Source organism: Parasteatoda tepidariorum, chromosome 10, assembly GCF_982258835.1.
Source record: "Parasteatoda tepidariorum strain Cologne lab strain chromosome 10, Ptep-v5.0, whole genome shotgun sequence".
NCBI lineage: Eukaryota > Metazoa > Arthropoda > Arachnida > Araneae > Theridiidae > Parasteatoda > Parasteatoda tepidariorum.
Window position 1 is genome coordinate 27,760,280 of NC_141764.1, and position 25,048 is coordinate 27,785,327.

General features: G+C 27.6%; 1 protein-coding gene across 1 annotated transcript in view; it reads right to left on the bottom strand.

The window, feature by feature from the left end:
* LOC107446015 (cell adhesion molecule Dscam1) overlaps positions 1-19,999 on the bottom strand; it is a 195,532-nt gene extending 175,533 nt beyond the window's left edge. The window contains exon 1 of the mRNA XM_043052767.3: positions 18,683-19,999. Coding sequence (XP_042908701.3) covers positions 18,683-18,734 — 52 coding nt within the window. The 5' untranslated portion in view covers positions 18,735-19,999. The remainder of the gene's footprint in view (positions 1-18,682) is intronic.
* Between the last annotated feature and the right edge of the window lie 5,049 nt (positions 20,000-25,048).

A 25,048-nucleotide genomic window follows, 5' to 3' on the forward strand; every position in this document is an offset into this window, starting at 1 on the left:
CCGATGATAAGGTGATAACCCCGTGTATTAAAATAGCAAATATGATAGCAAATATATTTGAATAATTAAAAAATAAAATAAAAAAAGCAATATAAATAGTTAACAAAAATATTTATAGTTAAATTTTTTTTATCTGAGTGATCTGTATAAAAATAATTCATAAATGATTCATGAAAATAATGGGATAACAATGAGTTTAATTTATGCTAGTGACATACCTGGAACTTGAATCATTTTTAAGAATTCAGATACCTTAGTACTAAAAATGAGACCCATCATGATATTGACCTAGAACAATTCTAAATTCTGAAGCATTTTTCAATAAAGGTAAATAGCGTTTCTGACGAGCTTTGTTTTTCAAGTCCCATGAAAGGTGACTTAATTAGTTGATTTAGCTGAGCCATCTAGTGTGCAAATTAGATAGTACTTGATTTTGACATCCAGGGAACCAGAAGGTGAGAAACGGAACGTTAATGCTACCAACTAAGGCTGTTTGGGAGAGTTTTGTCCTTCTGTACTCCAGGTTCACTAATAGTGAAGATGGTCAAATAGATATCACTTGTATGTACACCGAAGAGCCATTACATTCTGACCCCCCTGTTAATAACATGAAGGACCACCTTTAGCCCTCAAAACTGCTGGCATTCGCCATGGCATTGATTCCACAAGGTGCTGATAGGTAGTCTGAGTTATCTGGTACCAAGAACTCACTAACTGCTCCTGTAATTCCCTCCCATTGCGAGGGAGGTAGCGTGGCAGCACAAATATGGTTTTCCAAGTAGGACCACAAATGCTCTATTGGATTAAGGTCCGGTGAATTTGGGGACCAAGACATGACTTGAAAGTCACTGGAATGTTGCTCGACGATTCGACCCTTATGACATGGTGCATTATCCTGTTGGTAAACACCATCCCCCGCAGGAAAAACTGTTGCCATGAATGGGTGAACCTGGCCTGCAACTATGTTCAAGTAGCTTACAGACGTCAGAGATTGTTTTATGAGGATTATGGGTCCTAATGTGCCTCATGAAAACATTGTTCCTGGGCTAGAAACCATGAAAACCTGGGCGAGTCCATTGTTATAGATGGAGGGTGGTCATAATGTAATTGTTCTTCGCTGTATAAGGGAATAAAGGAAAGATATTCTCTCCAGTTTGAGAATAGAATTGTCAGTCAACCAGTCGTAAAATTGAAAACTTATCTTTTTTGGATAGTATTTATGAACGGCTTTGAGAAGCTAAGTGGCTTCATAAGATTTCACCGCATAACTTAGAAAAATAATTAACAAAGCAGCCATATTTGATATACACGGCTTTAAAATTAAAGTATGAAAATTCATTTTTTAATATAAAATTCGAGTAATTAAATTTTACTAAGTATTGTGAGAAAATTATTATATATACATATTTTAATGCAAAATAATATCAATGGACCACTTACTTGGGGAAGCTTTAAAAACGATTTTAGAAATTGTGTTCAATGTTACGAAATTTTCTGCTATGTAATTTTATGACTTAGGAATTTGCTGAACGGAAGTATTGTATACTAAGTCGCTTCCGGTGTCTCACAATCCCGATAAGGCAACTAAAATACATTAATCAATAAAAAATTAACTTTAATGTAATTTGTTTCTGAAAAAAAATAACCCTTTATTTAGAAACGTGCACTTCATTTTAAAATAATTACACAAATAATTAAATTTAAACAACATCAATAAAATAGTTATATGTAAGTTCTAATATATATCTAGGTTTTTACCTCACATATCATTGATTGCTAAGGTAAATATGATTATTAAGTTAATATTTTCCAGTATTAATTTTTCTTATCCAAACCATGCAAACCATAAAATAACAAATTTAACTAATTTAAAAGAAAAATATGATTCATTTGAATTGCTAATTTAGAAAACTACAGTCACTTATATAAATACCAAAGGTGGAATTTAATTTGATAAAAAGCAGTTGAAAGTCGTACACTTCAGATTCAAATTATTGTAATTAAAAATGTTAAAGTAAATATGTTTACCAAAGAAAAGTGCTTGAAACTGCATCCTTTAATTAGCTTTTTGCAAGAAATAGTTATTCAGTTCCAAAATTGTGTACATAACTAATTTATTTTATAAAATTGTTTGTATGATCACTAACAGAAGAATAAACAAATATAAAAATTTTTAGAGATAATTTAAAGTATTGAATCTATTTACACTATATTAACATTTGCACTATTCCTATTCTGTTAGCGGTAACTATATTTATCAGTATAATTTATGAGAATTTTTTACATCATCTGAATTTGTTTAGTTAGCAGAAACCACGATTCAAATTTAAAAGCTTTTCTTAGTTTTTTTTATTATTACTAACATTAATCTGATTCTAACAGCCAGTTAGAATCAGATTATTTATTATTGCATTGTTTATTTTGTATGTTCATAGTTCTAATAAAATGTTTTAGGCATTTTGTTCGACAAATATTATTATGATTTGAAATTAGTATCTAAAATAGATAAAACATAAAAAATATTATAAACACCGAGAAAAAAACATGGACACAGCTACCAGAATATCGTAAAAATTTAAAGTGTTTTTTGGCTACACGTGAACATCAAAAAGCTTAGCAATTTTTACCCAAGTGATTTGGTAACGGTAATTAACAATAAAATATGGTTTTACATTATGTGATAAAATTTGGTAAAAATGGTAAAATTTGGTACTTTTATCACGATATCTTAGTGCATAGCATAAAAACAATTTATACCGTTAAATTTACTTTTTAGCTTTCAATTATTTATTAATTGTGTGGTAATACGAACTATATTCTTGAAAGCAAGAATTTCCTGTAAGCCTTATTCATATGAATGAAAAATTTACGAATTGAATGATTTAAATGCCGAATATTTCGGTTTTCAATACGAGAATTATGTTTTTTTTTACAGACTTATGTTTTTCTTAATTTTTTTAAACTTTTACTAGAATTTTTATTAACATACAGTACGGGGATTTTAAAAGAATTTTTTCATCGCGAAAAACACTTAAACTGATATAAGGTTGGAAAATATGTTTTCTCTTATTGATTAAATATTTTTAAATGTTTAAAAAAATCGCTTTTGCTAAACAATTGTTACTTAAACGTTTTTATGTAAAAGATAATTAAAAAGTTTTACAAATATATCCTAAACAATCTAAAATAGTCTTTTTTTACACATTTTAAATTATCGTACGAAACATTTCAGATCGAGTAAGTTTATTCAGAATACTCAATTTAGGTTTTCTGTTTACTTAAACTTAATTTTATTTTTGGAGTAGCATTAACTCAAATATTTGCGAGGTGAAGAGTCAAAGTTAATTTTCTCAATCCAATTAAAACTTGACAGGCGTCTTTGGTTCTGTAAATCATTTGGTTTTGAAGAATAAATATTTTTTCTGCTGCCTTAAGCTAAGACAAAATTAAAAGATAGTACCTTTCATCGATATTTTTAATATTTTAAGAATTAACAGCGGGAAATAAATACCTAAGGGGAAAACTATGAAAACTGACTAATAAAATATATCTTGTGTAAATGTATTTATTGCTTAGGAATAATTTATTTGGCAGAAAAATATTAACTGATTGTTTGAATGATAATTGGATAATGAGAATGATAATTGCCGGAATATTGAATGCTAATCCATTTAACACATTTTATTTTACAAAATACTGCAATATTGCTGGATTCATATCGTTTTTAAATTAAATAGGTTAATTATGAATGAAAAGTTATTTATAAATAATTACTGTGTAAACAATAATTAACAAGGAGAATTTTATAAAAAAATATATTTAACAATTTTTCTTTACAATTGAAAAAAAAAACAATCCTTTCCCCATTTAAAGAAAGAAATTAAACGTGATTCTTAAATCAAATTGACTTGTAGTTTCTTTTTTAAAAAAAGTCATAGATATAACTTCTTTTTTAAAAAGAAACTTTAAACTCCATTTCTGACTACAAATATTTAAAATAATATTTTGAAAACATTTATTGAAATGATAATAATAAATTGAAATGAAATTTTTTTCTGCTGCATGAGAATGTTTAACGAATCTTGGGTATTTGGTCCGTCACTGAATTCAAATCTGCAATCGGTTTTTCTTTCTCAGTTGCAGTTTTCTTTATATCACATTTTTAGCCTGTTTTTTGTCTAGATGTTAAAATTCGAAAAACGTCATAGATAACAGGGACTCGCATAAATGTTGTGCAACACTTCTTGGGGAGTTATTAGGATTATTAGGTCAACATTTTTGATGGTTTTCCATCATTGATGGACCAACATAATCTTGATGCTAACCATCAATAATTCCATCATGAACCATTATATTTTTGATAGTAACCAGCATAAGTAACCATAATCCCAAAGTAGGAATTCGGATTGATTTATGATGGCTCGACATAAGAATAGCAAACTGTTTTGATGGTTTGTTTATGTTGAACCATCAGAAATTTCCAACAAGTTTCTTAGAAATCAAGTGCTGGAACGATCATGAACAACCATCATCCCAATGTAGGAATTCGAACTGATTTATGGTGGGCCAATTGTTTTGATGGTATATTCCTGAAAGCCTGCAAGAATTCCCACTAAACCATTATGGAAATATATAGTTGAAACCATTATGGAAATATATAGTTGGAACCATTATGGAAATATATAGTTGGAACCATTATTGAAATATATAGTTGAAACCATTATGAAAATATATAGTTGGAACCATTATGGAAATATGTAGTTGGAACCATTATTGAAATATATAGTTGAAACCATTATGGAAATATATAGTTGAAACCATTATGGAAATATACCGTTGAAACCATTATGGAAATATGTTGTTGGAACCATCACAGCTCATAACGGATTGTTGGTCCATGAGAATCGAACTTCTCCTGATGATTAAACATCATAGTAGTAAATTAGCATTTTCCATCCTGAAATTATGGAAGTTTGCTGGCATTTGCACGCATAATGGAAAATATTGGATGATGGTGATGATGTTGAACCATCATAATCGCACTGAAACCACCATAAACAATCAATTGATGGGACCATCAAGAATTTTGACTTGGGTAGTAACCCATACCCAAAAATGACGTAATAATTCGCTAGGGGCTCTTCCCTTTAAAGAACTGTTACTTCGTGTAACTGAAGAGTTCATAATTGGGAAGTGTCCCAAGCCCCGTACGATGATATTTCCGGGCTTGAATTCTAATGCAATTTTAATCCTGATGATACACCCGAGCTCCTCTGAAGTCTACACGACATTTTCACAAACCTTTGTTATAATAACATTTTTAAATTTGTACATTTCGTCAAAAAATAGACTAAAATTAAAATCTTTATTTTTATTTCAAATTTGAATCCCTACACCTGAATAAGCTAGATCATTCATTTGTATAAATAAAACAAAAAAATTATTCCCCTGAGTAATCGGAGTTTATATAAACAAACTGTTTGTATATTATTATTTAATTGTAGTTCTTAGGAATTCCTTACACTTTCACCCACCCATCTCTTTTTACAGATATTTTATGCAAAGTTATTTATAACTCAGAAAAAAAATCAAGTTTCCAAAAATTTTTCAGATAAAGAACATAATTTGATTAATTGATTCAAAGTTGATTAACGATGGTACTTAATTCTATTCTTCTTAGTTTTAACATGATCTTTCCACAGATAATCTCATCAACTAGTTGAAACCTTCCCTTATACTATTTTCTTTTTAAAATAAATAGTTTTGCAAAGGAAAGAAAATGTTAGCTATTTCTGATAAAACTATATTTATATAATCGCTTCGAGAAAATTCATTTAGTTTGTACGAACTTGAATTATATTTATCATTTCTACAGATAAATTAAGAGTATATTATTCAATATTTGAAAATTCAAACTGTATTTTAAATCATTTCTTAACAAATACTGCAAACCAATTCACAAAGATATAGTGTAATATTTTTGATTCCAAACAGATGACGCTACTAAATCTAATCCACTATTTCAGATAATAAAATATTTTAAGAAATCAATGCAAGAATGCAGATTGCATCCCCCACTTTCACAGATGATTTATTTATGATAAGATCAATACTTAAAATTTACATACTCTTTCAAGTCTGATACATTTTTCACTTCATTATAGAAATTCATTAAATTGTTTTGTTATGGTTCCAAGGTTGAACAAATTGTTTGCTCCTCATTTATTACATTTCCAACTTTCATAAACTATTTTAGACAATAAAATAGTTTAAATATTCCATTTGCATGTGTTACACGAAAGAGCATTGAATATTTTCAGTAAATAAATGATTTGCGTAAACATTAATCTTTAAAATTTACATTATTTATCAAAAACAGCTCATATCATTTGATTACACTCACTCTACAAACTTATTAAAATTTTCCTTTGTGATTCTTAAATAAAACAAACTTACGGGCATTTTTAGTTTTTCCCGAATAAAAAGTTTGTTCAGTTTTGCTTTAATGTTAACTTTTACAATTCTCTTTATAAAATTCCTATTTTAAAAGGATTGGATTTTTTGCGTTTGTAATCTCGTTAAAGAATCAATTTTTCTCTATTCTTTAGAAATGGGTTTTTCAACGATTTTCGATACTATTATTCTCAGTTTGGCCCCAAAGGTAAACTCACAAAATAATTTTCGTTTGCCTTTTCTACGTGACACAAAGGGAAGTGTTTAGAGATGATGGAATGAAATCTTAGCTTAAGTGAAATGAAAGTTAATATTTTTTAAATATTAGTTTTTTAGTCTTTTGTTATGGGGAAAAATATTCGATAAAGATTTCCATTAAGATCATACAATGAAGTAACAGTAAAGAATTTTCCTTTATTACTTGGAATTTAGCTTAGAGCATTAGAATATTTTACGTAACAGTCACAAAAAGGTTGCATTGGATATGCTAATTAAATTAAGAGTTTGTACAGTAACATTTAGAAAAAAGATTCATAATTATTTTTTACTTAAAATTGCTAAACATAATATTTACTAAACTAACCTTCTGAACCATAATATTTAATATGGTGATAAATTAAACCATATTATTTCAATAAGCAACATAATTTTTTCACTTGCATGAATATATCGTGGTTAAATTTAACATCTTAATTTAGTTATGGCAAATTCACATTACTAGGAGGCTCCGCCCCCTGCTCGCTAACGCTCGCCATCCCCCGAGAATTGCTACGCAATCCTATATGGTTCACGCCGTGAACCATGGCTTGCTGCGCTCGCTCGCCAATGAACACAATGTTCTAGCACAAAGACATAATATATTATCATCAAAGACATAGTATTTTATCATCAAAGACATAGTATTGTACTTATGTAGAAGAATTCTACCAATGTTCTTATTGGCTTTTAAAAAAGTATATTTGCTATTTAGTTTGTACATGGTGAAAAAATAAAAACATTAGCTAAATAAGAAACATATTAGCAAAATAAATTATCAAATATTGCATCACTAATATTCTGCATTTTAAAGCGCGAAAATTCAATGCATAAATAAACGCGAAATATAAAAAAATTCAATGCATTCAATACAAACACTTAAACGTTTTTTAGACGTTTAGGTAGCTCCCAGTAGAAAAATATCAATTCAACAGCGGCCTTTTAAAGCATTCGCACTTCAACTAATTAATTCCTAATTGAGTTTAAATTAAATATTGTCATGTTTTTAGTGCATGAATCTGAATTGAACAACCTGATAATGCTCACTCTGGTTATTGAAATTAAAAATGAAAACTGGCAATTAAAAATGAAAACTGTTGCCATCGCGAGAAAAGAAATATCATCGGTTTTATTGATACATACATACATACGTACGTATTAGCGTTTTATATAATATAGATGTTTGATTTAAAATTATGGCTCAAATTTGAATAACCTTTTTTTATAATAATAATCATAAATTATATAATATATGTATAACTGATAAATTAGTTTTATGTTTTGTATTGCAATGAATTCTGACGATTATATTAAAAAGGTATAACACGTTGGAAAAGACCTAGTTAAATTTATTCCATTTTTTTTACATTAGTTGGAACGAGTAAGCATTACGGTCATAAATTCGTTCCTGGCAGGTGACTAAACAATCGGTGTGTATAAGAAACAAGAAGAATGTTAAATCTGCTGTGGCTATTAGTCCTCCACTTAGTTGTTGCATGAAAGGTACGAGGGAGAGATGCCATATCAGGTACAGTTTATGTCATCTGACTAATCTGAAATATAACATGTTACTGAAGCATTAAAGTATATGCATTTGGGTTAATCTTCTCCTCTTGGGCATTTGGTCTGATTATGAGAAGGTTTCGTAACTTTTTAATCCACTTAAAGTAAATGGTGGTTAGTTTTAGTAAAAAAGTAATTCAACAAGGAAGTTTCTCCCTAGTGAGCAAATAAGGAGTTACTCTTGAATGATGATAATGCAAACGCAAACTGAGTGATAGGATAGTATCAAAGCTATCCCCAGTGATAGGAGTATCAAATGATAAATTCTATTTTTCTGCTTCTTCCATGAAGAGGTTTTCGTGGTTTTTACTACATAAAACAAAAACTGTATTCTTTTCATCTAAGGATTTCTCAACGAATGTGAGGTTGTTCTCACTTGTGCAAACGTTTTTCTCATTTCTATGATACATCCGTCAAATACTCTCAGTAATTGATGGTTAAAAATTCAACTCTTTTCGCTGCCGGGCAGGCTATGAGAGGTTTTCTCTTAAAACATAAATCAAAAACACAAATACTTGCAGTTTTCCTTTAGATAAATGTTAGATATAAAAACAATCATTTCCGTGATTCATATATTCAGTTGATTTATAGGGATTTGATTAACGACCACGTCAATCTTCATCTATCAAAAAGTATCTCAAAATAGAATCAATTTAGCATGTCTTATATACTAGTGAATTGGTATTTAATATTTGTAGGGGTGGATACGCCACATTATGCTCGATCACAAATTAGTATTTAATTAGTATTTTATTATTATATGCCAATGTTTGTAAGAGGGGTTGAAATTAACTTCATTTTGGTTTTAGATATGCCTGTCTTAGGGGTAATAAATGACAACGTAACAAGTTATCAAGATTGCTCACACTAGCCCCACTACACGAGGCAAATTCAACCTTTCTTAAAGAAAATAAATATCGAAAAACTAAAACTAAGCAACATTGTAAGTCTAGATATAAACCAGAAAACAGTAAAAAGTCAAAATTATTGTTAAAAAATTCTTCCTGAATTAAAAATTATATTTAAAAAGGTTTTTTTAATGGTTCGTAAAAAATGTCCTTACTAGCCCCACTCGCCTCCCAACACACATTGAAATATATTAAAAAACATTCCTGAAACATTTATTACGAAAAGAAAAATACTTTGTCTGAGATTGTAATACAATTTTGCAACTCTCACTTCAAAAGGATTTTAAACACTTAAAAGCACTGCAAACTGCAGATTAATTACTTATTATATTTTGTTTCTTGAAAACGTAATTTTTTGAAAATTAATTTTCTCTAACATGTTTAGGACTCGCTGATGATTGCGTTAGATATTATTGATAGTTACTAATATATCGAATATAGTAGTAAATATTTATGGAAAATGTAAGCACTTTTAAAGAGTATAAATATTAGAGTGCAAATATCCCGTCGAATTATCTTGGCTTAGAGTAAAATAAATTTGGTTTGAAATGTAGACCTTTTCTTACATTTCAATATAGTGTCTGAAATAATTCAAGTGTTAAACTTGAAATCCAAAAAAATTTATAAAACAAGCATTGAAAAAAATATTTCAATTAAATTTTTCTTAGAATTACAATTCGAGATGCTGTTTGTTTCAGATTATAAGTAGATGCAGATTTTTTAGTAAAATTAATTTTAAGGTATAATGTTATTTGTAATAATTTACTGGGGTTGATCAAAATAATTCACTGCCTGCAAACAATCTTTGTTTTAGTTGCAAATGCTTTGGAAAATTTACAAAACTGTTATCACAATTTGATATATTGTGCTTGAAGTTTTCAACAGTAATATATTTTTTATTCATACAAATTTTGTATGAATCAAAATGAGTACTGGCAGCTAAGAGAAGATTTACAATTTCAATACCATTATGATTAAAAAAGCATTATTATATAAATATTGCAATCTTACAGAATGTTAAAGCAATTGTTAGCATTAAAGCTAAAAAGAAGTTATAAACGCTCATTTTGTTCAATTCGAATTTTGCATGAGTAAAAATGGCATCATTTCAAAAATCTGCAGGCATGATCTTTTGAATTGGGCCAACAGTTTTGCCATGTAAAATGTTTTAAAAAATTTGCTGCAAAGCGAAAAATTGTTCACATAGAGTTAGTATAGTAGTATTTCTCTTGTGTAGATCAACCACCGGATTTCTGACGGAGATGCAATAAAAATTATCCACCCTGTGAATCTTTTCCAAAACGTCTTTTCTAATTAAAATTACAAGGTATGAGAAATGAGGAAAAACGGAGCATCATATATTGTATTTTATTTAATCATATTGTCCATTCTCGGGCAATACTTTTCGCCATCTTTCTTGCTGTTGAATAATTCCATGCGTATGGAATGTTTGTTCGTTTCAAACAAAAAAAAAAAAAAAACAAAAAAAAAAAAAAAGAACTGAATCCGGTGATTTCTGGCCTCCTGATTCAAAGTAAACGTCTTACAGTTTAAAAATTTGGAGAACTTGGAACACTGTTGTAAACAAACCATTTTTCGTTCTCAGTGATGGTGGGTTTCAAAATTTGATAATTTTCTTGCTTTTTGAACAGAAAATTACAGACATCTACGCAATTACGCAAAATTCTTTTTTTAAGGACAGTAGAAACCCGTATATTGAGTTTTTTTTTAAATCTTTTTTTATATCAGTCGTTGAATTGAAACCAATTTTTGGGTTTACGACTACTTATGTTCAACTCCACAGCCTTGTAATTTTGAACCAATCCAGAAGACAAGGAAACTCCTGGATCAGTACCCTCAGAGGTATTGATTTGTTATGGGAGCATGGAGGACTTTGGGAGGACACGGGGAATCTTCGACCTGTGAGGATCGAACCCATGACCTCTAGGACATGGGCTCAGTGCCCTACCAACCAGGCTATCCCGGCCCGTATATTGAGGTTTGGATTAAATCTTTGTTTTTTCAAATAATCATGAATGTTCGAATTCAAAAAATACATTGTCTTAGAGAACTAACGAGTTGTTATTAGCAGGTTTGTATTAATTAATGCTTTTTTTGTGTCTTCATCAACTTGAATTTGCGTTGAGAGGTCATGCATTTTAATGGAAATTTTTCCGTTCCATAATTTTGCAAATAAGTTTTGACACTAGCGTAGTGCTAATGCATCTTCTCCATGCACGTCAGGTATTAATTTTTTTTCTCGAAGAAGCATTTTTACTTTTTCGATAGAGAAAAGGCAAAATATGTCAAAAATTCTACTTTTTAACTTTCAACTTTCTATATTTGAAAGGGCACCATGTAAAAACTACTCCGTAGTATCAATCAAACTTTTCACTAGCAAAACTTGCTATATCAGCTGTCAAAATATAATTATGTGACTTAACTGTGAAATTGACTGTGATAAAATGTAATCAGATCATCTGTTGAGAAAAAAAGGAATTACTTTCCGATTACTTCAATAATTTTAGACCTTACTGACAAATTTTCTAGCACTTCGATGCAATCTTAATGATTCATAGAGGGACATTTTACTTAGCTTTTTTTCTTGTATATAATTTATGTTAGAACGAAAAATGTTCTTTATTTCTTTACAGCTTTTTTCTCTCGAAGATTTCAGATTTTTAATCAGATTTTTAACAAACAAATTATGGTTCCAATAGACCCAGAATCCGTCAAAAGTTTAGATCTCTAAATATTAATTTCAATCTTCGTATGCTTTGCTATTATTACAACTAACTAATAAGTATATTTTACAAAATTCCCTTATTCAAATATATATCAATGGTACAATTGAAATCAGAATTACTTTTTTTTATTATTTATGGTTTAAATTAATAAATGTTGAAAAAATTTAGTGTATGGTACATAAATTCATATAGAGAGTTTAAAACTATATAATTCTAACTTTCAAAATCTATATTTTATAAAATCACTTCCTTGAGAAATGATAAGTTAAAATTACTTAAGTTTTATGACTCAGAATCAATTCAGTCAATTTTCCTAAACTTCTGAATTTTTCATTTAAACTTACGTAGATTAAAATAAAATAAAAATTTAATTGTCTTAGAATTGAAACAATTTTTTGACCACGAATAAATTAACCAATAACAATAATACATTTTACACAAGACTATCGCTGAATGTGAGAATTTTTACGATTGTGTAATACTCTTTTGATTTTCTTTAACAGTCTCAGAGTTATGGTGAAATAAGCAAAAATTTAAATTACCATTAATAGACTTAAATTCCCGACGCCAACAGTTCCTAAATCACGTGTTTACGACGCCTACAGGAATCGTGATTTTCATATTTGGCTAATCTACATATTTTTGTGACAGATATCTAAATTTACGGAGAAAAACTGTATTTATTCAGACAATGTACATTCTTGCATCTGTATCGTAATTTGCACAAACCTCTCGAAACATTAAGTTTGCATATTGTTTCATGAAAATCCGATTCTACTACTATTTTATTTTGCACATAATATGTTATTCATGTGCTAGTTACTTTCTTTTGAGAGAAACAATATTTTAAAATATTAAGCCAGAAATTAGATTAGCAGGGGGAAATTGTAAGCTTAATTTGCAACGAAAAACATTTGTTGAACAACAAGCTTATGTTTTTTTGTATTATGGGTTATTTTATTCGTTTTATCTAGATATAAATAAACAGTTTTGATTATCATTTCCTTCCTCCCGATGAACATATTCAAATATTTTTCTTTCTGCTGAGACCATTTTTGTACTCGATCATAATATTTGTTTTTTGAGTTATAAAAATTTAATGGTTATTATTATGGTTATTTAGGAGATTTTAATACATTTTTTTTCTCCCTTTTTTGTTTCTGTTTTGGAAAAAAAAGGGAAACTACTGCTTTTATTACTGGCCATTGCTATCAACTATATCGCTATAATCGGTAAGCTAGTCAAATCTCTTTTTTAATTTTGAAAATTCAAAGTAATTAAATTTTCTATATTAACAGTCTGGTGAACACAATTTCTCTTTGATTAATTCAGACTTCTGCATTTGGAAGAAAATCTATTGAATTCGATACATTTTAACTTAAAACTAATTAAAATTTATCTTTCTTTCAAGTACATTACCCTTTATAATAAATTCAGTTGTTTTGAAGGTATAAATCAAGAAATGTATAATGGTTTGCTAATCTATACTTTTACGTTCTCTAAAGCTAACGAAAGATTATCGTTAAATATTCTAAGATTTAGGCGTAGAATTTGCAGAATAAACGTTACTCTAAATATTTTAATATTTTATTAGTCCATTATATAAAGTTTAAAATGTAAAATAATCCAATTATTTTGATATTTGGTTAATAAGAAGTGAAAGAGACAGTCCGTTCGAAATCTTTTTAGCAATGGAGCTCCTTAGTTAAAGGATGATAATTATGTCTAAGTTTAAATTAAAGATTCATAAACTATAATAAAAGAAAATCTCAAAATTAGTATTCTCAAAATGTCTTTTTAAAGTAGAAGAAAATGGATAAAAAATATAATTGGGTGTAAATAAGTTGAAAAAAATGTTGAAAACCATATGAATGAGAATAATACAGTATTACTGTAATACACACGGAAGCAAAAAACGTATATAATTTTTCAATAGCGTTTTCTAAAAGCAGAAATTTTCATTTTCTTAAATTTTATAATTTCATTGCTTTTAACGGATTTAATAAGTTTTTAGAATATGTATTATAAAATTACTTTTTTCATGGGATTTTTTCCCAATTCAAACATACATGATGGTTTCTAAGGCATATTTTGTAAATGTCGTCTTTTCTTTTTTAGTAATTTTCAATTAGCTTTGGTTTGGTTTAAACGAACAAAATGTGAATAAAATAATTATAGAGTCCGCGTTTGACTTATACATCCGGATTTTTAAAAAAAAAATTAATCCTATTTTTATTTTTCATTTTATTTTTAAAATCAGTTTTTTGTTATTTTTTTCATTATTATTTCCCCCCCCCCCCTCTTTTTCATATGTCTATAATTTTCCTATGTTTTATCTTCATTTTGAACTTATCTAATGAGATCTGCTTACTTGCAGCTTATACGCAATAAATGAAACTTATTGCTTTTCTTAACTTTCCTCGTGTTTTCTTGCATATATTTATTTTGTTGTATATATATATATATATATATATATATATATATATATATATATATATATATATATATATATATATATATATATATATATATATATATATATATATATATATATATATATATATATATATATATATATATATATATATATATATATATATATATGATGAAACGAATAAAGCCAAATATTATTAGTCTTACTGAAACTTATCGTTCAAATTTTGCAAAGCATTCTTTTTTCTACTTTTGAATAGTACTTATTTCGAGTTTTTTCTCTTAAACTTTTCGTACTTATTTCGAGTCTTTCTATAAACCTTGAATATTATAATATAATTAGCTTTATTCTCTTAAGTAAATAAAGAAACAAAAATTAATACCTTATTTGGCTTGATCTCTCTGAAGTGTAAAGTATGAAAATAAGTGGAAGAAAAAAATAACGCTTCCTTGCAATTTTTGACTTGTTAATGTTAATAACCTCTAAAAAAGAAAACAATATGATGTCTATTAAGTTGCGATGTAAAGTTCTCAAATGGATACAATGCAAACATTGCACTTTTGTGCACAAAAATATAAAACTTTCCAAACTATCAGGAGCATTATCTCGTATAAAAGTAAGCAATCCCTAATTTGTCTAGACTGTCTCCCAATCTCTATTCTTTTTTCATCAAAATATGACTCGTATATAATCTTGAAATATTTTTAAGATGCTTAACAGTTTGGCAAAGAGGAATTTATTTTGATCATTTAAAGAAATTTTTTTTACTAAATTTTACAGCTGATTAAAATTTGTAGATTTAAAAAAAAATTATATTGAGATTATCTTTACATGTAACTATGCAGTCAATTAAATAGGAAATCACATTTACTGTCTCTTACCAAATTGTATTACTTTATGGTAAGTGAAATTTTATTAAGTCTTTATAGACGAATGCATAAAATAATTGTTGCCTATCTAATAACTTAAAGTGAGTTTTAAAATTTTTTATGTTTGGCAAATAAATACATTAAATAATTATATAAAAATATTTTTAGCTGATTAGTGTAGTATCAAGTTCGTGTCTTATTCGAAACTTCATTCAATACACGCATTTTAACAAAATTGAAATGTTTACAAATTATGTATTTTCAATTATATGTCTTTATTTGTATGTAACCTAATTTTCAATTTTTTTCATTTGATTTTCAGAGCTTATTGGAAAAACGGTTTTGATATCTTGCACTAATGAACGTACTTATTTCTGAAACTTTTGTAGAGTTTGCTGAGAGACAGGTGGTATAAAATGATTTACATTTCCCAAATATGGATGTTTCCCATAAATACATTCTAACATTAAGCCTGTTGTTTACAACAAACATCACAATTACTGCACATTTTTCTGCAATTTCAAAACAACCTTTAAAAATATTTCATTTATTTATTTATTTATCACAATAAAAATATTCCATCTATTTATTATGATAAGAAACAAACTTTTTCAATTGATTTAATTGTCTTGTTTAAAATGATGAATAAAATTGTTGTATTTTTCAATTGTATTCCTTTATATTTTTAAATATATATATATATTTTAAAGGAATACTTCTGAGATCGAAAAAAAATAATGATGTGAATAAATTTAAATACCTTGAATTTTTATCATGACAAACAAATCTATAGGAAAAGTTATACTACAACAATTGTGAATAGATAAAATCACAATTTAAACTAATGTAATGTATTAGTTTGAAAAATAATGAAGGTATGCTTTTTCAAGTGCTTATGAAAAACAATAAAAAAAATGATATGGATTATTTTACTTCAGTGATTGTTTGAAGTTCAGGATGAGAAGAAATAATTGGAATAAATTATAAAATTAATTTTTTTATCTACTTTTAAAATTTTAAATTGTTTTATCTATATGTATATTTCTCTTACACGGCGGCAAAAAAAAGTCTCATTACAACTCCTCGAATGCCAACGCTAGAAAATCGACCAATGTTTGCCGCTAAAAATGTCACATGCCAAATCTAGCTGAGATGGCTCAACATATAGCGCTTTTGAAAACGGAAACTGAAATAACCAGAGAGAGCATAAGCTAGGCAGAAGTGAGTAGTCTTTGTCGATAGATCTCTATTTTAGTATTTTGTCGAAAGCGCTTTTTTTCACGAATTTATTTATTACGAATTTATTTGACGATTTTTGATTTATATCACGAATTTATTTGTTTTACTAGAATTTATTTGTTTATGAAGGTTTTTCCATGGCAATTCACTTATTTCAATTTTTAATAGACTTAATTATAGCCAAACTTTTAACCTTTTTAAAGAGATATCAGTTTTAGAAATTTTATCTTAAGATTTTATACTATAGCACATTTCTAATAGGTTTAACGAATTACATGTCATTTATTTGAATTCAAGTTTATTTTAATGACTTAGTATTAACTAAAACGATGTAATTTTTTTATAAAAAAAAGTTGTTATGCGGATTTGAATGATTGTTTTGAATCCTTAGAACTTTGTGCATTTGCAATGTACCTAAGTTAATAGCGAGCGAAGCGAGCTTGGTTTGCGAAGCAAACCATATAAGACTGCGTAGCAATTTTCGGGGGTTGGCGAGCGTTAGCGAGCAGGGGGCGCAGCCCACTAGTGTTAAATATTTTTCGAGATACACAATCAGTTATGTTTTAAATGTTATGCTTCGTTTTCAGTAATGTGTCCCCGGTAATTTAAGTTAGAAACACTTTAGAGTGCACTAAACATTTTCTGAATGTTTTGCAGCTTAAAAATGCCCTTACTATTCTCCAGATTTACTCACGAAGAATTTTCCATTTTTTCGCCTTTAGATTTGTGCTAATATTAATAAGACTTTATTATCCCTTAAAATAACAGTGTAAAAATGGGATAAAATACTTTTCGAGATGTTGCAGCCTATAGTAGTAACCTTTGTTGCTAGATTTCTGCTCAGCATTAGGAAAGGGGAGGATAATTTTGAAATATTATGTAAAAAAACGTTACAATTAGTTATGTTTTCAGATTTCATTTGAAACTTTGGTTGTAATATACCGATAATTATGAAAATTTTATTATTTTTTCTTCTCATCCTGCATTATTGTTTATTTAATTTTATTATTAGTTATACTCAGTTTTATTAATTACTCCAATAAAATATTTTGAAATATATTTTCAACTTCTACAACTACATTTGCATCATTTCATGGCAACTAAATTTTAAATTGCTGCTGATAATGATTCTAATCCTTTTTATACTTCGATTTGGGTCATAATAGTTATAGTTTAACCAAATCCACCTACAACTGCACTGTGAAAAATTTCAATCAAATTACGGTTAGAAGTACTGGAAATGGCAAGCGGAAAGGATGCTGCACTCAGGGTGCCTTTAAACTGAATACAGCATCATTAAAATGCATTTTATTGTAATTTTCACAGTAATATATACTTGATTAAAATAATTCAGTGATTTATCAGTAAACATTACTGTAAAAATTACGGTATTAAAAATTTTTGTTAAGTAAAATTTTACGGCAAAAATGGATTTTACTGTAAAAAGTACTGGCAAGTTACGTGCTGACATTTTTACAGTATTCTCTTGTAAAAAAATATTATAACATTACTCAGATTTGTTTTAGATAAAAAATATGTCTTTATCCAGAAAAGAATTTGAATGTTTTGTATTCTTACTTGCAGTTGTTCATTTGTATTGTGTTTACAATTGACTGTTAACCAAAATTGTGTCAATTGGCATTCAAAATTTGCTACTTCTTTCGCTTACTTTCTTTTTTCATAAATCATTTTAAAAATAAAAGTTTAATTCGGTTTTCATTTTTAACTAAATTTATTAGACATTGAAAGAAACAGTTTATTAGGTTTCCTTATTAGAGAAACAAATTATACTTTTTCTCGAAAGTAGGCATTTAAAAATTTCGGTATAAAATACTGGCACTTTCGGTGCATCATCTGTAAAATCCATTTTACCATGAAGTTTATTTAATCGTAAAATCCATTTTTACCGTATAATATTTGTCCGCAAATTACACAAAGATATTTATTTAGAGTGTCTTTTAGTGATTTCACGGTAATTGTTAGTATAAAATTTACTGCATATCAGATTACGTGTTCCGTAACATGTTCCGTTAAAATTAATTTTGCGGTAAAAAATTGTCAATTTACCGTAATTTTTTACTCAATGGCGTGCAAAAATTATTTTCTATCAACATGCATTTATTATTTAAAGAATTTGTTAGATAAAAGTACCACCTATTAAAACAGTTAAAAATTTAAAATTTTTTAATGAAAATACAATCTAAGAAAACTCACCAAATTGAAAGACCAATGCGATAATAAAAGTGTTTATCCAAATCTTGTTCATTGCTTCGTTGAAAGTAAAAACAGATAGTTTTAAATCCAAGGTTTGAAGCTGATATAAAATTCTTCTCTACTACGCAGAGTCTAAAATAGATTATTATTTATTATGAATGAACAGACACCTGTGAATCAGACTTGAGAGTTTAACACTTTTCTGCTGAACAGAGTACAGGAAGTTAGTTGATCTTTTATGATGATTAGTAAAAATGAAGCTTACTGTATATCATAGAATGTGCAGTATGCATATGCAAATTTATTGGCTCTAGTTGGAGTAGAAATTTTAAGTGCATCGCTTGTTTATGCAGTTCTGTGAATTGGAATAAAACTAAATATTTTCAATTCTTGCATTTCTTATTATTTGGACATTAACTGAAAAACAATCTCAATTAAATGTAGTAGTTTTTAGGAAATATTGTATCAAACTCAATATTTATTTTCTGTTCAGGAGAAGTAGCTTCTAGAAGGTCATCAAAAGTTGGAATGCAATAGTTTTTATGGCTGCAATATTCTTCCCAGTTCGAATATTCTTGCCGTTGAAAATTGTTGTAAACCATTTTTTAATATACATATAAATTAGTTTTAAAGAAACATAGTCAAGTTGTGCATACTTTGGCAATTTTTTAAAACAATTTTAAACATGATTAGTTTATATGAATTTAAATCGTTTTATTAAACTAGAGTTCAACTTCTAGAATAAAAATTCAAATAATAAATAAGTGCAAAGTTGCACAGTTTCATATTGAGCAATCATTATTAGTTCAAAGTTTTAAATCAGTTAATTTGACAGCGTTAAAAAAGTTCATCACTTTTTCTCATTCTTTTATATCGCTCAAGTTTTGAAACTTTAATCGTTGTTAATTGCGTTTTTTTCTATTTTAAAACATAAACTGTCAAATGTAATAAAAGAAATTTATTTCCTCGCGAAATGAGAAAATAAGAATATCATTTGATCATTCATAAGAATAAGAATTCATCAGATTTCAAATGATCCATTCCTTTCAAAAATGCACACCTTAATTACAAATATCAATGATTATAAGGATTAAAAATTAATAATATTAAAAATCTTTTACGCAATAAAGCTTATTAATTTTTTTTCATAATTTAGTCGTTGTTTATATCTGACCCCTTGAACTAAAACAAAAGTTTTGTCCTGAGCAAAGCACACGTGTTTTCAATTCCGATTAAATATTAACAGATTTTGTTTCGTGACTGTCTGTGTCCACTGCACAAACGCAAGTGAAGTACCCTGCCACACTGACTATCGACTTAAGCAGTCGATTTCTGAGGTGAAAATAGAGGGGCTGTGAAGAGACCAACGCCCTCTACAAAGTTATCTTTTCTAGATGCTCTAATAGGTTAAGAGTTGCTTTGTGAAGTATCTAAGTTTTGCAACATTAACTTGCTCAGCTTAAGGAAAAATAATCAGATTTTTTTAAGAACTTTTTTTTTTCGCAGAAAACCTTTCGAGTCCATTTTTTCGGCTATTATGTCCGGATAATTGCTTCTGCTCTGACTTTCAGAGTTCAGAAGCACATACAGAAGAAAGAACTTTAATGGCGTTGAACTAAGTACACGCCAATAAAAAAAAACGTAAATCTTGCAAGTAAAAATTTAGGTGCATTTTTAAGGTTAATTTGCTTTTTAATTTTGTCGATGTTATCAAACATAGTGTATAATTTTAAACTTAAAATATCATTGTTTTTATTTGTTACAATCATGCAATTTTATTTTGTTTTTATTAAACAGGGTCTCATGAGTGCGAAAAAAGTTAAAAATCGAATAACTTTTGATCTAATGATAGGATATTCACACAATAGGTTTCAGTCTTAACGGTTCCAACGGTTTTTAATCCATTGACCTAGTGTGACATATACGTCACGGGAACTGTGAGAAACAACCCTTTTACAAATCAGAATTCTTCTGATTTGAAAAAGGACTGTTTTCACATCACACATATTTGTTACATTTATGCTATTTTAATTTGTTTTTATTAAGCAGGGTCTCATGTACAGTGTGGAAAAATTAAAATCGAATAACTTTTGATCCAATGATAGGATATTCACACAATAGGATTCAGTCGCAACGGTTTCAACGGTTTTTAATCCATTGACCTAGCGTGACATATACGTCACGGGAATTGTGAGAACAATCCTTTTACAAATCAGAATTCTTCTGCTTCGAAAAAGGAATGTTTTCACATCAAGAACATTTTTTTAAATACTTTTCAAAAATCAAAAAGTAGTTAGCAGAAGAAAATATTCATTTATTAAAAAAAAGAACAACTTTTTTAATCGGAGCTTTTTTGCGTCATGGCATATAAAAAATCATGCTTTAATGGAGTTACGAAAACAGACACAAAAACGTACTTTCTCTGAATAAATATACCTTTTTCTTATTTGTATTTCTGACAATATAATTAAGGGAAGTAACTGCTATCTGGGAAATATATCCCAAATATATTTGTTAAAAGAGCTTTGGAAAGTTTAGATTAGTTAATGTGCTTTCTACATTTTGTCAATTTCACCATGAATTGAGATCTCTTTAAGCAGATCGAAATATTTTGCACACATCAAAGAATTCGCTTTTCAAAGACAATTCGATGCAGAAAATATTTTTTTCAAAAAGTATTTATTAACTTTTATTATTTTATTTAATAATAGTCTAAACAATTTGAGAGATATCAGGTATGCAAATTTTTTACATCATTTTGGAAAATGTAATTTTGTTTGGCAAAGTACAAAATTTGAACGAAAATGGTCAAATAGTTCCTGTGAAACCAAATTTAAATTTAATGCTGTAATGATTTTGATCTAATTGCAATTTTTCTATTTTTTTAAATGAATGAAAAATCTCCAGCAAGAACTATTATATTTTATAAAAAAATTGTACTCTGGTAATGCTTCCTTGAACTATAATATCTATCGTGTAATGACTGAAAACAATGCTAAAATTCTAGAACAAAAATTTGTATACTTTAGCCTTCGAGGATGTTGATTATTAATAAATGATTTGTATTAGCGTATTCTTAGAGTAAGTCTCTAACTTCTAGACAACTCTATCTAGCAATCTAATACAAGTTTTCATTCTAAGGAACAGTTTTATTGTAAACTCTATATAGCAAGATAAGATATCATGATATTACGGAAAAGATAATAAGGCGAAAATTTATTACGTGAGTAAACAAATTGATTGCACTTTAAAACTATGAATCAAAACATTAAATATGGGAAAATTTACATAAATAATTATCTCTGATTAATAATGAAGCACAGAGGAATTTTTGTTGAGAATTTCAAATAATTTAAGTTTTTTGATAATTGATGTTAAAAATTAAAGATGATTTCTTTTCAAATGTGCAACTCCTAATTAGTGTTATATCATTAAAAGATTATATTATAAGATGTAAATTTATATTTAAAATAATCTATTTTATAATATTCTAATGCATTTTCATTAATATCTAAAATCTATTTTTCAATTTCTTAGTATTTTCTCAGCTATTCTTATTATCGATCTTTAAATTTTGCATTTATTGCTAAAAACTTGGTTAAATATAGTTAACAATAAAATTAGAAAGCTAGGTTAAATTTCACGGAGAAAAAGACTCTTAAAATATAAAAACATTTCTTTCAATGATTTTAGTCGCTAAATCAAAAATAGGTGGTATTTAAGCTATTCTTTTAGTAGTTTTTTCCATTCTTTATGGTAGAGGTTTACCCGAAATTCTTGTTTCTAAAAATTATGTTTTTTTAACACACTTTTTGAAGAAAAAAAAAGTCCTAAAAAAAAGTCCTAAAGTTTTTGTCCTATGCTCTTAAGTGTCATTCTTTTACCAAAATGTTCCTTAGAACTATGATTCATAATTTGTTTGAAAATTTTTAACGATTTTATGACCATGTCTTGTACTAAATAAAATAGCAATAATATGTTTACCCTTCTATGGTGTTATTAAAATGGGGAGTTAAGAGATTGTTTGGAGGAAGATGACTGTTAATTATTTCTTTTCTTTACACAGTTTTCACATATAACATTGGGAAAGAGGATCTGAATTGAGATTTTAAATGTTTAATTAAATCGTTTTGAATGACTTATTGTAGAAAAATGTTACAAAATTTTTCAATTCTTTTGATCAATGGAGTATGTAACTCCTGAAACCAATTGATTAAATATAAAATTTAGTTTAGTTTTTAACAAAAGCCAATAAAATTTTTTAAAACGGGTAAGAAAAATTAAAAAATTTAAATAATGAGAGTTATTAATTTTCATGGAACTTTTGACTCGCATTCAAAAACATTGCTGCGGCATTGTTACGATTGAATTAACATTGTTACAACTGGAGGTTTTAATAGACGAATATACCATGCAATATTTAAAAAAAAATTCAAAATGAATATTTACAAAATATGTTTTCCACATTTTTAAATCAGACGCTTTAAAAACAGCAACAACTAATCTTTCAAAAGGGGAAAAATATTTTATTCTTGAATAAGATGCAAGATAAGATTTTAATTTCTTTTTTTTCTCATATAGCATTTCTGGAGAAGCTTAACTAAGAAGGAATTTTTTTTTTCATAATTGTTTCTCATATTTTTTTTGCTTGACAAAAAATAATATAAAAGTTTAATTCTAATATCTATGAAGTACAACTGCTTGGAAATTAGAATGTAAACAGATTTTCCTTTATTCACCTATATATATATATATATATATATATATATATATATATAGGTGAATATATTCACATATTCACCTATATTATATATATATATATATATTAGTCCATTTTCAATGAAACTTTAAACTCTATCATTCTATCCAGGAAACCGAAATAGACATTAACCATGTTGAAACTGCGATTCATGAAAACAAAATAAGTAAGTAAACAGGAATAATTAGCGGGGACATAAAGACAAAAAATCTTGTATTTAATCACCTGCCATATTAAGTCGGGAAGAAAGTAAATAATCTCTTAGTGCACCTGCACACAGCTTAATGTTTCCCCTAAGTAATGTAAAGTGAGTGGCATAAAGGAAATATTTTAGGGATTAATTGAGAATAACAACGCAGCTAACAAAAATTAAGTGGAAAAAAAACTAGTAAAAAATCTGTTATATGCAAAAGAGATTATTAGCGAATTACTTTTTATCAGGAAAAACAGTTTGATATTTAATTGAGTAACACGACTTCAGAAGTTTTTATAAAGATGATAAGATTCTTTGCTTTTTCTTTTCATGAAAGAGATAAAAGATATTTCTGAAAAGTTTTTTTAAGCGGAAATATGCTTCAAATAGAGTACTGTCATTATTTTGCTCTGTAATCCAGCAATCACTTAATTTGTTGTTTGTCCTCATAATCTTCTTTTTTCTTAACTTCTCTAATGCATTTTTTAAAGAGTACTTTTATGACTTTTAATATTATTGATTTAGTAATTAATTTTACTAATTTAGTCCAATGAAATTTTTAAATATTAATTTCATAACCTTTGATATTGTTTTTTATAGTATCTATTCAATTTTTATTTATTTATAAATATGTTATTTTAATTTTTATGATTTTGTATTTAGTTTAATTTTTAGAAATCTGCAATAAAACATTATAACTTCCCTTCATGTTATAATTCCATGTTGCATTTTGTTCTTTACATTTCATCCTTGTATACATAACATTGAAAGAAAGATTTAGATAATACTTTCCCTTCCCCATAGACTTGGAAGAGTTTTCGCTATGGTTAGGAATATTATATAAACAGTTTTATGTTTCAAAGCCGTGATTCTTACTCAGATCAGGGACATTATAAACTAGTGCTTGATGTGAATAATCTATATTCAGATGCTAAGTAAAATCGATAATTTAACACAATAGCTAAAAGTGTTTGAACCTCATACATCTTTGTAATATATCTTAACTTCCTTTTATATAGCTGCAATAAAATTTAAATGTTTCTTAACAATTTTAAAAAAAATACTGATAATTGTTCCTAAATATATTTAATTCCGAAAACGAGGCTGAACCCCCTCAGGACTGGTGGATGAATGAATAAGTGCTTACGCAACCCCTCCAAAATTCCGAGTTAATCTGCAATAAAGAGTGTGTATACGTAATAAGTAGTAGTACAAGATTACCGTATTGCAATCAACTCCGTGTGATCAACCATGTGCTGTCAAAATCACAAATGTTCGTTATATATATAATGCTATGTACCCTAAAGGAAGAATCACATGATCATATTACATGTGATTACTGTCCTAAAGGAATTAATGAAGATAATTGGGGATTGGTAAAAATATTTTGTAATTGAAATTAATTTTAATTATG